The 18,340-nt window shown below is 42.2% G+C and overlaps 1 protein-coding gene across 1 annotated transcript in view; it reads right to left on the bottom strand.

The window, feature by feature from the left end:
* Window positions 1-18,340, bottom strand: part of CLSTN2 (calsyntenin 2) — a 1,488,165-nt gene that overhangs the window by 149,465 nt on the left and 1,320,360 nt on the right. Inside the window, exon 9 of the mRNA XM_073625925.1 lies at window positions 12,956-13,118. Coding sequence (XP_073482026.1) covers window positions 12,956-13,118 — 163 coding nt within the window. The remainder of the gene's footprint in view (window positions 1-12,955; window positions 13,119-18,340) is intronic.

The following is an 18,340-nucleotide window of genomic DNA, read 5'->3' as shown; positions in this document are numbered from 1 at the left end:
CTGAACCTTGTGACCTGGATCTCTCTGTGCATTTTCTCCACTTCTGCACTATGGTCTATATCACCACAGAATTTCATATTGCTATTCTTGGCAGCCTTCTTATCTCTTTCTTGCCCCTCAGCATTTGCTCATATGCCACAGAAAACAGTTATTATCCTCACTATAGCAGCCCCTTGAACATGCCCTGTCCATTTAATTTGAGAACTGTTCATTTCTTCTGCTCACCAATGGTCAGTGTTCCAAGCCCAAGCACCAGCTATCAACCAAAGAGATCTGTTTTACATGCCTTTTCACCCACCATATCAATCATCCTCTTTAATATGATAGTTTTCCTAGAAATGTGCTGCTGCAATATATAAATTCTTCATTATTGGCACATAATAATATCACGTACAAAGGCCCCACATATAGGGGCCATTTATTTTCATAGAGTTGGGGTTCTATTCAGCTGACTTCCTAAAGATAGCTTACAATTTCCTGTTTCTCTACAACCTGGATACATTCCAAAGCAAACACGGGGTTTAAACCCAATGTCACCACTGCCCCTGCTACAAAAAAAAATGAAAGTAATTTAGAATAAAAATAAGTAGGCATGGGCATTTTAATACTTCATAGTTTTGCTGTGCCCAAAAAGGCAAGGGGAGAAGGTGCCATTTTTAAACAAAATCATGTTGACGTGAACAATAACAAAGTAAGTTTTTATAACAGAGTAGTGATGGAAGACCTGCTAAACTTTGAAAACCACACACAATGTATTTTCTTATTCTTATAACTAAAATCAAAGAAACTTGCAATGGCTTTGCAAAGCTATAAGGTGTTAATAATGGTACTAAAACGGCTGATTAGAAAGGCTGCCAGTGGTACAGTGACACACTTATGAAGAACCTCTCTTTAATGTAGGTTCTGGAAGTGACTTGCTGCCTTCATCCTCCAGTTAAGAATCTCTAACCAAGAGCAACAGAGCAAACCTGAGAGATCAGTATTACTAAGTAAAAATCTTTAGACATTCATGCCTCTTCGGGCATTTCCATGATTTGATGCATTTTCAGGAGCTTTTGTCATTTTTTACTTTGATAAGTGGAAGACACAGTACCTTGTAGAACAGCAGGTAGCATAGCACATTTCACCTTACTTTTGGACCTGGTCACTGTTGAGAACCCCCAACTAAGCCATTCCTGAATTGCATCAAGCAGATTCTTAATTCCCTTCTAGGGGTGAGCAGATCTGCTTGGGTTCAATTTTCAAACAGTTTCACAAATCTTGCTTCACTACCTTTACAACAAATCCTACTGAATCTTGTTATTCAAATCCAGTTATTTATAAAGCAAATAAGTAAGTCATTATCAAACAAAAGGCATGGCAAGTCAGGCACTGCCCTGGGGGGATTTTACCAATGCAAAAAAAAAACAATGAATCTCTCTCTACACACAATTGTCAGCTCTAAATAAAGGCTACAAAACAAAATGATGATATGGCTGATGTGAGCCAACCATTTTATAGTGAGTGAGCTGGGTAATCTATTCCTTCAGGTCGCTGACTCTTGTGACCCAGCTGACCAAAAGCAAAGCCAATGCACTGCATTATAGGTTGTTCCTTATTTTCGGCAGTGAGCCTAAAAATTCACTATGAACCCATGCTAGTGGTAAATCTGAACCTCATCTCTATTCATTTCACAGTGAGAACATCCTTAATCCCTACCAAGAAATTAGGCTGCTCTTACCTGGAGTAATGTGAAAAAAATAAAATGCCCCTTTACTAATCCAAATTCGCAGTCAACGGACATTCCAGTCCTAAGATATCTCTCTTTTTCTGTGTATAGGACAGAGGGTCCTTCATCAGGTGTCTTAGGATGTTCATTGCATGACGTGGACACTTCCTTTTGGCTGTCAAGTAGTAAGGTCCTCTCAGGATCCAGGGAGGGAGCCTCGGGGATGACAACAGCAAAAGGGTACCTCTGGGGAATGGGTCAGGGCCCAGAGATGGGCTTTATTAGTGTGATTCTGGAATGCTATGTGATCAGTAGGCTTTAAAATATTGTGTGATTGATCTTGTATTTTTGCCTTTCCATTGTAAGTGGTAATGATTTTGTGGGTGCTTAAACACAATAATTCTTTCACGGATGAGGATGAGCGGGTTTTATCTGTGTGATTGTCTAATTATAATGTGTAAAATTAGCTACTGACCGTGGGTGGATAAATAAACAAAAAAAAGTGTGACAGTAGTGCACAAATGGAGCCCGATAATTTGCTTAAAGGAAAGGTATGACCAAAGCTATTTTGGGTATACTTCTTCTGTAGGTCACAGGAGTGCAGTTCGCTCTGCACTCCTGTGACCCGTTTTCAGCGAACGATGCACTAAAGTCTGCTGTCAGCTGATGTCAGCCGGTCCAGGCTCTGGAAAGATCCCAACCATATGGTAGAGATCCACCCAGATGCCTGGACTGGCACCTGGCTCAGCTTGAGCCAGCCCATTCTGGCCCCTGTACAGTCTAGTGCTCCAGTTAGAGCTGTAAGGGCAGAGCAGAGAGCCAGTGACTGATGGCTCTCTGCTCAAAATGGAAGGGGAGAGCTGAGTGATCAGTGGTATTTAATCGCTTAGTTTTCACTTCAGAGCCAGCGGATCAATGCTGCATTCACCTAGGTGAGTATTATTGTTTGTTTTTTGTATGCTCATACTTCTCTTTTAATTTTGGACAAAGCAATCAACCAAAAGAAAAAGAAAATCCAATATAGATAAGCTCTAGAATGCTTGTGAACCATTAGCTGATACTTGTCTTACTGAGGCACATACACATGCCCGATTAAGGGTGCACTCACCCTGGCCATGGTTCACCCCCCTTCTCCGGTTCATTTGTGTAGTATGAGTGCTCAAAACCATGCCTGGAAATTGTTAAGCATACTATGCTCAAGATCACTTGCAGGTGGTGATCCTGGGCATGGTTCACTTGTGGCCTGATACAGTTCTCTTCAGTGTGAGCAAAAACCATGCATAAGCATAGAACTCTTCATTGATGGTAGAGCACAGAAGCAGGGGTAACCGTGGTTTGGTTGGCAGAGGTGAATATGTAAGTGTACCCAGTTGCATATAGTGAAAAGTGTGAGTACTGACTAGCAGAGGAGTGAGGAGGAGGGACAAATGAACTTGGGTGTTCCTAGTGTGAGTGCTCGCCTAAGCTTCCTTGGGTAATATTAATATTACACTTATGGGTACATAAAGCCCATCCTGAGGCAAGCCTTTTTTAGTTTTAGATTCAGTGGTAAACGGGAGATCTCTCCTCACTTCCTATCTCTGAGACAACAGGGCAAGAAATTAAGGTAATGGGTGTCATACAATTTGATATAGGTTTCCATTTTCAATTTTTTTTTCACTTTCTTCAGTTATGCCCCGTACACACGGTCGGATTTTCCGATGGAAAATGTCCGATCGGAGCGTGTTGTCGGAAATTCCGACCGTGTGTGGGCTCCATCGGACATTTTCCATCGGATTTTCCGACACACAAAGTTGGAGAGCAGGAGATAAAATTTTCCGACAACAAAATCCGATCGCGTCAATTCTGACCGTGTGTGGCCTGTTCCGACGCACAAAGTGCCACGCATGCTCAGAAGAAATTCCGACACAGCTCGTTCTGGTAAACTTAGCGTTCGCAATGGATACAGCACTTTCGTCACGCTGCAATGTTAAAAATGGTTTAATACAGCGCAATCTCTTTTTCTTTATAATGTGACAAGAATATAGTAGTTTTGCTGCTCATATTCACACAGACTTCTCACAAACTTATTTCGTTACTATTTATCGGGATTCCCTCAATATATTTTGATTTCTCACATCTGACAACATTTTTTTTTTTTTTTTGGCTTTAATGTAGATTCTTTTTTTGTGTTTGTATTTTTTTTGAAGGGTGTTATTTTTTTGGGGGGATTTTGATTTGTACTCCCGAAAATGTTTGTGTGTGCTTTTTGTGACAAGTTCCCACAACACCATTGATATGTTGTTATATTTAATCTGTAGGAGATTGTTTGGTGTTGTTGTCCCTTGTTAATTTCACATTTTATGTTAGAAATGTACCTGAATCGTCACCAACAAACTGTCCTTTTTGGATGAAAACACACACAGGAGAGTAGAATTTCCCTCAAAAAATTTTATTAAAAGGGGTCACAACTAAACAAAGAGGGAGGCAACGCTGGAGAAACTGCAGAAGTGGGTGAAGTCTTGGACCCCCAGGGCACACATCAACTATTTAAAAGCAAAATTGGTGGCCTGAGGAGTCCTTATCTAAGGGAGGGCAGTCTGGTCCAGAAGTCCCAGAGATCCAGAAATCAGCAGATGACATCTGTGTCCCCAGGCTGTGGTCATACAAGAGACTGCAGCTTTTGTCAGACCAGACTGAACCCAGGGTCATCACTCTCAGGTCTTCTTTCCATGCCTCCTTCCACGTGGTGGCTCTGGTGGTGGAGTTGTGGCAGCAGGAGGAGGAGGAGGATGGTCCAACTCAACCACGTCAGTCTTGGGTGTTAGTTCCCCACTCACCCTCTTACATAGGACTTTATACATAAGGTCCTCACAGAGCTTGCGTTGACCCTCCTGCATGCCCTGCAGTTTGGTGGCAGCCATGCAGGCAAAGGCCTCTTCAGGAGTGGGTAAGGCTCGTAGGGACGCCAAAGCCTCCTGAATTAGCCTGAACGCAGAATCCTGCACGGGACTCGGAGTCGTCTTCCTGGCTCTTTTATATGGAAGGCGGAGAGGAGGAACCTGCGATTCAGTCAGGCTGCGACTTGTCCCAGGCTTCTCTTGGCTGACACTTAGCCCTGCCTCCTCCTGGCTGCCACTAATCCCCGCCTCCTCCTGACTGCCACATTCCACAACCTCCTCCTGGCTGAGGTCTTCCTGTGTATGAAAAAGGGACATAGTTTTAGTATTTTAGTCATCAATCACACACAATTTTCACCTCCTGACTGTTGCAAATTGAATGTTAACAAATATAACAAACTATCCTTCTGAGCCCAGCAGTTTTCATTCTTGTCCCAAATTTGGGTGCCCACTACTGTCTATTGATATGTAAAACTCTTTTTTCAATCAGCAATTAGTGATCAATAATAACATCTAGTAAAGATCATTTCTTTATTGACCAGAAACCTGTAGAACAATGCTATACCTGACTCCAGCTGGGCTCCTCCACTTCTTCCTGGCTGGAAGGACCAGGTTGGACATCGGAAGCCTCAGCTGGGGTGGAAGGAAGAGTGGAAGGAAGAGTAGAGAGGGATTCCCTGACTTCAGTGTGGTCTGACAGAAATCGCAGTCTCTCATAGTACCAGAGCCTGGGAACATAAACGTCATCTGCTGCAGCTCCGGATCTCTGGGAATCTGTGACCTTCTTGCGCTCCCTAAGATAAGTGCTCCTCAGGCCACCAATTTTGGTTTTTAAATAGGGGATGGTTGCTGTGGGGACCACCGGCTTCACCAACTCCAGCAGTTTCTCCAGCGCTGCCTGCCTCTTTTGTTTATAGTTATAGTGGGGGTGTCTCACCTGCCACAGACAGGGTAGCTCCCTGTACTTGTCTATGAACAGGGGGAGGAAATTGTGGTCGTTGAACCCATCCATTTTCTCTGCAAGACACAACACGAGACAAACCCTAATGTCAGGCCAAACTCCCCTAATCTTGTTACAATATAGGCTTCCATTTCGAAGCAGTATAGGCCCAAGTTTAGATCCTACCTTCGTTATCACGATCTGCACCTCCGATGCTCCTTCCTCCGCTCACAGATCGTACGTAAGACGCACGCGTGTTACGCTTTATACACACCGCGCATGTGTGTAACTCCGCCCGCCCCTGACGTTCTTTCTAGTCTATTCCCCGCCCCTTTTCATTTGGCGCAGTGGGGGAAGAGCACATGGTGGAGACACAGCAGGATCGTGCTAATTGTAGCAACGACGAGGAGGAGGAAAGGCCGCATCCGGACAGGTCCCGATCCAAAAGGAGATTTAAGGACTCAAATATGTCCTTTGGGGAGATGTTGGAGATGGTGAACATCCTGAAGAGGGCCGACTATGATGGAAAGTATGGGCCTTACCCCAACCCCAATATCAGAAAGGCCAAGATCATGGCGAAAGTGGTCAAGAGTCTGCACCGGAAATTCAGGGTACGATGATCGAAAGATCAGCTCAGGAAGCGGTGGTCGGACCTCAAATTACGAGAACATGAGCAGTACAGAAAGATCCGGAGAGTGCTGCAAAAAAAAGTAAGTAGTTGTGCTGTGTTCCTATTCTTTTTGTCTTTATTACGTTCGTGCTGCTCCATGTGCTTTTAGGAACTGTTGTACAGTTTTAAATGGCAACTTTCATGTTCATGGGCACATTATTCGTTCGTATCAAACATTTTTCTTTCGGACTCAAAAATACCATTGTTTAGGCCATATGCATTTGGCCACCATTTTTACGCCCTATACTTGTCTTAAAAAAATTGGGTTGTGTAGATGGCTTTGTTACTAGAATGAAATGCAAACTAGATTCTGTGTAAGGAGAGGACACTGAGCAGCTGTTTTCACATCTGGACACTGGAGCACTAGTGTGGGACCCCAGAACACCATTTTTATTAGGGGGGCCACACAGGTGCTCCAGTGTATACTATGGGGGGGGCTACATCTGTGAAGCTTGTACCAAACAGGTAAAGTATTGCAGCTTGACAAAGGACACTGAAAATGCTACATTTTGGAACTCTGCTAAAATTGACAATTGTACCCCACCTCCAAGCAATGTTTCCTATTTCTAGTTCTGCCATCAAATATCTGTGTGCTAATTATACCATTTTGTTTGACATAGGGGATAAAAGACTCGGAGGACACCCCTCATCCGAGTAGACCACAGACCCCCCACCTCTGGAAGAAGGGGAAATCCCCCCAACCCAAGAAGAGCAGGAGGAGAAAGACTTGGTGGAACTAGTCACCACAACAGGTGAGTGTCTGCGACCACAGGCTCAGGTAAGAGATGGATGGCGGCATATTTTTGACACCTAATTTTTTGGGGGGTTCCTCTCTTTTTAGGTGATCGTGATGTTGTGGATCCAGATCCTTTCACATCCGAAAGTGCCCAGATCCTGATCGGGGAGATCATGGGGTGTAATTTACAATTGGAAAACATCAAGAAAAACATCAATGATGTTATTTAAAAAATAAAAACATCATTGATGTTTTGGGGCGAGTTTAAAACCCCTCCAAATCACGTTCTTCTTTTGTGTGCTACAATGTGCAAAATGTTTTTGTGATTTTTCACAAAGCCAAATTTGGAGGATGCACACAGTGTGTCAACATGTGCTATCTGCCATCCCCGTGATGGCAGGTCGCACATGTTGACATTGGTAAATTGCTGTGCATCTTCCAAATTTGGCTTTTCCTGGGGTGACTTCACCCCATCTGAACGCAATATCAAACACAGTTCCTAAATACTCATGTCTGATATTGCCTTCAAGTTCTACAAAATGTGACGTTTGTAAGTTCAAGATTTGTGTCTTTCTTGTTGGTTTTACACATGCCTGTTTTATCTAAAATGGACATTTCTATTTTTGATAATGCTACCCCAAAAATTGTTAGACAACAAACATGTTAGTTTGTTTGAAAAACCTTTGGTAAATGCACATGTGATTGTGCAGGTATAAAAAAGTTTGTTAAGCAAGAATGTATGGATTATTGTCTCAACGCTACAACACGTTTGGGGTGATGTCATTGGTGTTTTCAGAGAAAATGGGGGTTATTTACTAAGGGCAAATCCTCTTGGCACTACAAGTGCAGTTGCAATGCAGTTGCAACTGCACTTGTAGTGAAATTTTTTTTGCATTTAGTAAATAACAGCCAACAGTGCTTTGTATAATAAGGTTACACAATCACGACATTTTCTGGACTCAACACATTTCTGTCAGGGTCAGTTAAAACAAACACAAGCAGTAAATGTCCACAAAGAATTTCTTTTTTTTTTTATTAGAAAAAGGCTTCACAGATTTGCTGGCATATTGATAGCCCCCCCTACCCGCAAAGAACTCCAGGTAGCGTAACCGGACATCACGGGCACTCAGGGAGGGCAAGCCAGGACGGCCGCTTTCAAGCGCCGTCAGTGTGGTTTCATGTATCATTCCGGCCTCAGGCCCAACTGAGCCAGCATAGTTGGCCGAATGTTTCCTTAAAAAGTTATGGAGAATACAGCACACCAGTATAACATGGTTCAGTTTATACTCCGCCATATGGATGGGTGTCATAAATAGGCGGAACCGGCTGGCCAGGATTCCAAATGTGTTCTCCACCACTCTTCGGGCTCTGGCCAGCTGGTAATTAAAAACCCTCTGTTCCGGGGTGAGGGTCCTCATCGGGAATGGCCGCATCAGGTGGTCCCCCAGTGCAAACGCTTCATCAGCAATTAACACAAATGGAAGTCCTTCCACATTGTCCTCTGGAGGTGGCAAGTCCAAGCTGCCATTCTGGAAATGCCTGTAGAACTCCGTCTGGGCGATGACTCCACCATCGGACATCCGGCCATTCTTCCCCACGTCCACATACAAGAAGTCGTAATTAGCCGACACCACCGCCAACATCACTATACTATTGAACCCCTTATAGTTGAAATAGTACGACCCCGAGTTGGGTGGTGGGACGATGTGGACGTGTTTCCCATCAATTGCCCCTCCGCAGTTAGGAAAGTCCCACCGCTGGGCAAAGTGGGAGGCCACAGTCTGCCATTCCTGTGGCGTGGAAGGAAACTGTTGAGGGAAAAAATAAAACATTACTATTTTTGCTCAGAAACATGGCAAGCAGATTAGGCACAAACATTATATGGGTCAACCTCCAGATAGCATTTAGTAAGGGGAATTTACCAACGCCAAAGTATAAGGTACACCTATCATATTCCCCCTCCCCCCTCTCATGGGCCATTTCTAACATTATGTGGTGTGTGGAAATCTTGGACAGGTAACCCTCTTCACTTCATTGAGAGATGAATGCCTAAATAATGGGTATTACTTGGAACAGCCCCTCCTTAGTTACACTATTGGCAGCCCACTGGACAGGTAAGAAGTGTCATAATACCAAGATATAAATACACATTGTACACATTTGAGGACATTTGGACATTCTGCTATTACCTATCAAGATAATAATAGAATACAAAAACTTTAAACATTTCCATTGGAAAGTATACAGGCAGGCCCTTGCACTACATGCTTTGGGTAATTCATCCATACATCTGAGCACAAAAGAGATGGGTATAGTGTGTATGGGTTTGGCAAAGTCAGCAGATAGATGATTGAGGATAGATAGAGAATTGGGATCAGCTGAGTTAGCAGTTGGGGGAGGGAGGGTTACTAAAAATTATTTGGGGACACCACACAAAAAAAGCCTCTGGCACTCTGCCTGAATTTAAAGAAAATATAACATTTCAAAACATTTTAGGGGGTGTTTGGGGTAAAGCACTACTATGGAGCTGATAAAATACATTGTTAAGTGACTACATGAGGTGAATATAGGGCCAGGAGACACCATGCTGGAGAGGTTATTGAAGGGCAAATATGTATGAAGGACCTAAAATAATAATTACATAAAAATCCAGCATGCATGAGGAGAAAGGGGACATTCACAGCATATTCCAATCATGGTAATTAGGGAATGAGGAAAGAAATACAATATATTAGCAAACATTCAATACAATTAAATGTGATATTAAAGGATAAATCTTACCTTCATATACTCCTTCTGCAGGACCTGGATGATGGCAGAACAGGTCTCTGGGATAATGATCCCCAGAGCCTGGGGGGAGATGCCTGTCGAGAACTTCAAGTCCTGCAGGCTTCTCCCTGTCGCCAAGTACCGCAGGGTAGCGACCAACCTCTGCTCCGCAGTGATGGCTTGCCTCATGCAGGTATCCTGCCTGCTAATATAAGGGGTCAGTGAAGCCAACAGACGGTGAAACACGGGGTCCGTCATCCTGAGAAAGTTCCTGAAATCTTCAGGATTATTCTCAAGGATCTCACGGAGCAAAGGCATATGAGAGAACTGGTCACGCTGAAGCAACCAATTCTTGGTCCATGAACTCCTCCCCACCCTGTTCATGGACTGGACTTGTGTCAAGGTCAGGACCCCAACACCAAGCCCTCGCACAGCACGAACTCTATGAGGAGTACGCATACGCAACATGGCTAGAAAATGGTTGGCTGCTCAGAACGAAGTAACAGAACGCACTGAAGAACAGCAAGGCCTGTGAAGACCGACCTGAAAAACAGTAACGAACGAACAAGAATACAATGACTAATTAAAGTCACGCGGAACTTGCTGCATGCACTGAAGAGCAGATACAAACCCACAAGCACAAACTGAATGGCAGAAAACGATCTGAAAGCCACGAGTCTGAAAAAGCGCGAATCGTCTCTCACCAAACTTTTACTAACACGAGATTAGCAAAAGGAGCCCAAAGGGTGCCGCGCTTGGTTCTGAACTGGCCTTTTCTAGTCTCATCGTACGTGCTTGACGTCACCGCGTTCTTGGCGATCGGAAATTCCGACAACTTTGTGCGACCGTGTGTACACAAAACAAGTTTGAGCCAACATCCGTCAGAAAAAATCCTAGGATTTTGTTGTCGGAATGGCCGAACAAAGTCCGACCGTGTGTACGGGGCATAACTCTTTTTCCCCACTAGATTTACCATTAATCTATTTTTTGGTCATTTCCTCTCTTTAGAATAGGGTATGAGAAGAAATACTCCTACCTCAGGGAGAATGTATACAGGTTTTGACTAAAGTTAGGCTTTAGGAGCTTGCTAAAAAGCAACGCTCTGCGGTGCTGATGATGGTAAGCCATGTACTAGAACATCTATTACACTTTATCACAAGTGCATCATTGAAGTAGCTTTTAGAAAGCATTTTGTGCATATTCTCAATAGTGAAAGAAATGTTTTATCTCTGTGAAAGCTTTACAGCCCATTCAAGATCACTGTGAATTACCATATCCAGGGAGAGGCTTAAAGTGAAACCGTCAAATGTTAAATCATTGCAAGAACATACATACTGCAATTTTTTAGACTTTGTTTCATAATGAACAGTTAAGCGTACATTATTTAATACATTTTGCTTGTATTATTCTATAATTCACAGAACTGAATGCATTAATTTGTGGGCATGCATTTTTCATCTGCTCAGGCTCGTGCATGGCCCAGGACAGCTGGAACTATGAAATCCTTAATATTCCCCTTCCAGGTTCAAACTCAAAGTACTACCAAATCATGCTGGGACCTACAAATTGAAAATTAAGCCATAACATTCTGTAACTGGTTATATTGTCTTCTTCATCTTAACATCTAGTCTATAAAATATTTACAACCCAATACAAAACCACCCTTTACATTATCAGAACTGACAGTCACCTTGGCCTGTTTCCTAAACAACAGCTAAGCTGCAGCTTGGTCATAACATAGCGTGTCTGGATGGATCCAGGTAGGCTATACATTTTAATGAGACATATTTATAATGTGCTACAAACAAATCTAGTCACACTGGTACTCCTGGGAAACCATTAAAACACATTTATAGCTCTTTCATAATCCTGGCTGCAACACAACCTTCAATGTACTTTAGTCAATATTGTAATTTAGGCCCTATACATTTGTTAAAATAAGTATATGTTTAAAATGATTTCAGCAGATCAGCTGAATTGTAATGGAGTTACAGTATGAATGACTGCAATGGGTGATAAAACGAGAGAGAGAAAAGGAAGCAAAAGTGAGTAAATCTGTTAGTATTTTCCAATCTTCTGGGATTATTTACAGCAAGGCTGTACTGGTTTTAAATGAAGAAAGTAACATTTGTATCTAAATGCATGCATTTAGTTTTGTCCAAATTGTTGTGTGTGCAGTTTAGGAGCACCAGAGGCAAGCTACAACCAAGGTCTTGAATGTCTGGGAGATTTGGATGTCATAGCATGATTCAGCAGGGCACTGCTCCACTAGCCCCTGTGGCATACTGCTGGACAGTAGAATAGCAGGGAGGTGCACTAAAGATCCCCAAAATCAATGGCTCTCAATGCAGAGAAGGGCCCAGGTTCAGAATCTCTCAGACAGCACAATTTTAATAATAATGTTGTGCTTTTAACATACAAAACTTGTTCACTTTAAAACAATACTGGTACACCTAAATTTTAGGTATAGTGCACAGGCATCTACAGTGTTTAGGCAGATGTCAGGAGAGAAGGCAGGAAAAAACATAAGAACAGCAAATATGGCCTTATTCCTTAGGTGTATGTATAGTATTGGAGAAATGACTTCACAAACATACTCTACTCACCATAAAAGCTGCAAAGATGGTGCAAATCATTGGTTCAAAAAAAGCCAACCCATCTAAATATCTATGATGGCTGGAAACACAGTGGCTTGACAAAGAAGAAAAAACAATGGAGGTGTCACAGAATGTAATATCTTATAAAACGGGCAGAACCTTTCATCTTCTATTCATAAAGTCATTAAAAAGTCTTCCCAGGAACATCTACTACTCCAGACTGACACCCACTCATCACGGAATGTTTATATTTGCATATCTTCTCCCTTGAGACAGTCCAGTGTCTACATCAGGGTTGAGGGCTCTTGAGTGGAGTGCTGAGGCAAGGAGCTGTGATGTTTTCAGGAACAAGCTTAAGTTATAAGATGATTGGCTACCATACACAGCTGCACCAGATTTTGCAGGCTCCAGTTTTCATGAAGCATCCTGCTGGTTTTGTACAGCACCCTGATGGTCCTTCCACAATCTGTGGGCTACCTGCATTGCATAGAAAAACATGCCCTCGCTGGTGTAAAATGTATGTATGTGATGAAAATGGAAATGTTTTATTTAAATACTTAATTCGTTGATGGGGGCAGGAAGACAAATTATAGGCAGATTAAACTTAAGTTCTAAACCTTTTTATTTTCTGAATGAAATACAAGTATCAGACTTACCTTGCCAACAAGCACCCACAGTTAGCTGCATTGCAATGTGAGATGGGTGAATTGGCCAGTCATTGGTCACCAGATATGGCTCATATGTTGATCCATCCATGTACAATGTTACCAGAGGGAAGTCTATGTTGATGACATAGTAATGCCATTCTTTATCACAAATCTGGAAAACAAAAAAATACATACTAATAATAATAGTTATATAATATAAGACACATGAGTTAAGTCTTGAACTGGGAATAACACACTGGCTTAACAGTTAGTGTTAGTTATTTACATATATAGTTAGGTACACTATTTTATTTGTTACTACAGATTTTATAATGAACATTGTGAGTATTAGTAAATAAAGAGCCCCCTACAAAATATTGTTATAAAACTAAATTACACACACTGGGGTAAATTTGGTGCATAAAAATGAAACAATTATGAACACCACTAAACAGGAAAAAGGAGTATAGTATTTCTATTAACACCATTTTTCTCTAGTTTGCAAGGAAAAAAAAACACTGAGATTCTGCAACCTATACTAAAATAAATAGGAAGGCTACCCTTGCTGGCCTCCTTCTGAAAATGATAGTTGCCTGACATTCCATGACTTAAATCATTTCACTTAGTCACTGACTTAGTCACTTAGGGTTGATTTACTAAAAGAGTTCAAACTCTGGTGCACCTCTGCATAGAAACCAATCAGGTTCCAGGTTTTTTTTTCAAATCTTAACCACTTCCTACCCACCCATTGTTATATGACATCCGCAGATGGGATATCCCATCCTGGGCGGGTGTCATATGACATCCTCGGCTTCCCAACGGTATAGGGGGTGCCCCCCACTGCATCACAGAGGAGCCGATGCGTGTGCCCGTGTGGCCACGATGTCCACCGGGCACCCTTGATCGCTCGTTACAGAGCAGGACCATGGAGGGTCCCTTATCAGAGGAGAGGAGACAGATTGTGTGTTCATACTAAGTATGAATACCGATCTGTCTCCTCCCCTTGACAGTCCCCTCCCCCTATAGTTAGAATCACTCCCTAGACAACACATTTAACCCCTTGATCGCCCCCTAGTGTTAACCTCTTCCCTGCCAGTGACATTTATACAGTAATCAGTGCATATTTATTGCACTTATCACTGTATAACTGTCAGTGGTCCCAAAATAGTGTCAAAAGTGTCCGATATGTCCATCGCAATGTCACAGTCATGATAAAAATCGCAGACCGCCGCCATTACTAGTAAAAAAAATAATAATAAAAATGATATAAATCTATCCCCTATATTGTAGGTGCTATAACTTTTGCGCAAACCTATCAATATATGCTTATTGTGATTTTTTTTACCAAAAGTATGTAGAAGAAAACATATCAGCCTAAACTGAGGAAAAATTATTATTATTATTTTGTTTTAATTGGGATATTTATTATAGCAAAAAGTAAAAAATATTGTGTTTTTTTCAAACTTATCGCTTTTGTTTATTGCACAAAAAATAAAAAAAGCAAAGGTGATCAAATACCACCAAAAGAAAGCTCTATTTGTGGGGAAAAAGTGATAAAAGTTTTTCATATGGATACAGTGTTGCATGACCGTGCAATTGTCATTCAAAATGTGACAGCTCTGAAAACTGAAAATTGGCCTGGGCAGGAAGGGGGTTAAAATGCCATGTATTGAAGTGGGGAATTGAACAAGCTGAAGTTAGAAGCTGATTGGCTACCATGCACAGCTGCCTGAGATTTTGCACTCTCCAATTTGGTAAATCAACCCCTTATAGTCACTTACACGGAAGGAGGATGAAAGTCAGTAAAATCAGAATTTAAAGTCAGAATTCCTGATCTGCATGTATGTTCTAATTCAGTGACTGGTGACAGTGATGACAGCTAGGGAATTAGCATATTTAAGGTGCCCGTCAGTACAGGGAAGAAATTCAGCTAAACCCTGCATGCTGTGGCTAAGTCTTGTAAATCCTGTGGTTTTGAAGGAGTCAAGAGAAGAAAGCACAGCATGTGATGGAGGGAGCACGTATTTAACACACCAGCAAATGTAAAACTGGTCATAGACAGTTCAAATCTTGGCCGGTTCATAAGGAACACAATAGGTCCATGGGAAGGATTCCACCATAAACACTGAGTTGATAGGGGGAATTGAGAAATTTTCTTTCTTACAACCACAGGTTGCAGGAAAGAAAATCGTACCATCTATGGCCCACTTAAGTGCTCATGCCTACTGCAATGCTCCTTAAAGTGGAGTTCCACCCAAAAATGGAACTTCTGCTTTAAGGGAGGTGACCTCCTGACATGCCACATTTGGCATGTCATTTTTGGGGTGGTTACCCCCTTTTTAGAGGGTCTCAGCTCCCACTTCCTCCCTGCGCACCACGGCACCGGAAGGGAGATCAACTCTCCCTCTTGGAAATCATCTGGGAGTCGTCACAGGTCCCAGATGATTGACCAGCCAGTCATGGCTCACGGCGTGTGCATGCGCAGTGGGTGCCCGGCTGTGGCTTCACAGTTACAATGTCGGCACCGCAGAGAGGAAGGGGAGACAAGCGTGGCTTCATTCCCCCACATCGCTGGACCCTGGGACAGGTAAGTTTCCGATTATTAAAAGTCAGCAGCTGCAGTATTTGTAGCTGCTGACTTAATTTTAAAGCAGAACTCCGCTTTAAGGTCATTTCCATTTTAAATTAAAAGTGTCCCTCCACTGTTGTTTATATCATCTGCAGTCTATAAGACTTTAAAAATCAATGAGCTCTTCATAAGGGGCTCACGTTCATCTGAAAGTTACAGGATAACTGAAGGAGTTCAAATGCAGAACAGTTAAATCCTTTGGTCAAAGTCTTCTTCTGATTTTTTTACATATAGTTTTGGGATAACAGCAGCCACACATAAACATCAATACAATGGTATTGATATGTCTTATAGAAAGCATATTCTCCCCAAATGTTTCAGATAAAATGTACTCAACAAGTAAAGACTAGTCATATTATAGAGACAGATTGGTAAAGTTACAAAAAAACTGTAGAAAAAACAAAACAAAAACAAAGAGTTCTTGCCAGGGGGTGATGGGGCTGGAGGACAAATGGCATTTACCCCCTGGGCAATTAATATATTGTTGGGCTGTTAGACCTATGTGGAAATACTTTCCTATTCAAAACTCAATCAAAACAGAACTCATGGTCAATGACAGCTACTGGGTGTTTTATAGCTAAGGGCTCACTGTTCAGATTTGTGATCACAGCACCTGACATCATCGTCTTGTTGTTCTCATGTGGATTATTGATGAGTGCTAGAAGAATGCAAATTAAATTTGTGGTGCTCATTTGTTGAAGGAAGCTGAATGATCAGAATTATTTGTATGGATTGCATTGTATTTGTTATTTTCCTTAGATGAGAGCATATTATTTTCAAAGAGCAACAGTCATCTTGTTCAGTTCAAAAAGTACTTATTAGTTTACAATGTATCCCTCATAATCCCTCTTTTTTAGTAGATATATATATATATATATATATATATATATATATATATATATATATATACACACACACACACATTTAAAGCAAAAGCTCACCTTACACCATGGCCAAAATTCCTATGGTAAACTTTGCATGGGGGTCACATGCACGCAGCAGACCATTTCAGCTGTTTGAGCCATTCACTCCACCGAATCAAGGCTGTTTCCAGCTGATCATGGCTGCTCACAGGTCATCGGAACCTGCCGCCACCTCTATCTCCCAGGAGCTCTCCCATGGCAAAGGGGAAGTCCACGGCTCTTTCCTCGAAGCAGCTGGAGGATCAAATTCTGGAGCTGGCTGCTGATAACATGGCCTCCTTCCCGCTCAACACCACAGGAGGCTGCCCACAAGGCTGCACAGCTGGAATTCTCCCCCTCCAGATCTGGTTAGCATATTTTTCACCATTTACTTCCCCATTCCTGTGTAGGGGCAATTTTTCAGGGGGTTCTCCACAATCTACGGGCTTTATTATTCTGCTGAAGTTTTCTGCCTGTTGGAGCAAGGTCTAGAGAAAGCCAGCCGAAGCACAACATCTGAGCTTAAACAGGAGTATAAGGACTTGGGCAATCACATTAACACTATAGATGCTTAACTAGATGACTGTGTCGCCTAGACAAACCAGAACAAACCAGGCCAGATCAGTAAAACTTCTACGGGATCAAAGAACAGATCATACAAAAGGCCAGAGAGGACTCTAACATCCAAATTGGAGGTCATGACATCCAGATCTTCAACCGACCTATCTCCAGCCACGGTCCAAAAACACCACACATTCAAACCTCTGCTACAGCCCCTGCAGAATAAGGGGATTAAGAATTTTGGGCAGTTTTAATTTCACCTGCAGTTTACTTACCATGGCAAAACCCACTCCTTCTTCGCTTTCTCTTAAGGTGAATTATTGCTACATCAACTGGGCCTAATTTCAACTACTCCTTCTACGTCACCTCATTGCGCCTCACCACGTACATCTGGCAAGAATCCTCTGGAAGCCACTGCTCCCTTTTCCCCTCTATGGCACAACACTAGAACCCGCTCCAGCCAACGCTCCAGAATGCCTTGAGAAGGACTTTGGGACAAATTTTACCTACATATACCTTTTTTCAATTTTTTTCCATTGTTTAACATTTAGGGTCCCCATCCCTAAGCATTCTCAGGTAGCTTCTCTAATGTGGTTGGGCACCATGCACGTTAAGTACTCAGCTTTTCTTCTCAGTCCTTGATTTACAGTTAATGTAGATTACAGTTTTAGTTTAAGGACTAAACCTATTTAGTAAATGTATACAGTCTGTTGATATTTAGCTCAGGCCTAGTGCATGAGCATGACTCCCTACTCCGACCCATCTCTGCTGGGTTATTATTCCTGACGAAGTGGATTCAGACGACCCTCCACATACATGGAGGTTAATTTATTATACCCTGCCTAGCGGTGACATCGGGACACTCATGAGGGCACAGGATGAATGTTACATTTCCAATGCCTGTTTTTCACTGATCTGTTGTAAGTAGACTTTTAATAAATTCCTTGCTTTTAATTTGGATGTTGCGCAATGAGTTTTCCTTTTCTCCTTTACTCATTTGAACATTGGTCTGACTGACAATCTGAGAGCACTACCCTTGGCTTGTTTTCAACAACGGTTTCCACGGGAAGGTTGGAAGAGCTAAAATGACTCATACCTAATGTGAGGGATAATAAAACTCACAAATTTGATTACAGACCTTGAAAGTTCTGTGGATCTGGTAAGAGGATAATCTTGCCTTACTAGTCTGATCACTGGGTGTTGCACTGAATTGAAGGACTTTGCACATTTCATCACTAAATGGACTTTGGTTTTCTGATGTTTCATTTATAATATATTTTATATGACGGCGCAACATGTTCT

This window comes from Aquarana catesbeiana, linkage group LG04, assembly GCF_042186555.1.
Source record: "Aquarana catesbeiana isolate 2022-GZ linkage group LG04, ASM4218655v1, whole genome shotgun sequence".
Lineage (NCBI taxonomy): Eukaryota > Metazoa > Chordata > Amphibia > Anura > Ranidae > Aquarana > Aquarana catesbeiana.
The sequence above is the reverse complement of the archived record's forward strand: the minus strand, read 5'-3'. Positions and strand labels throughout refer to the sequence as shown.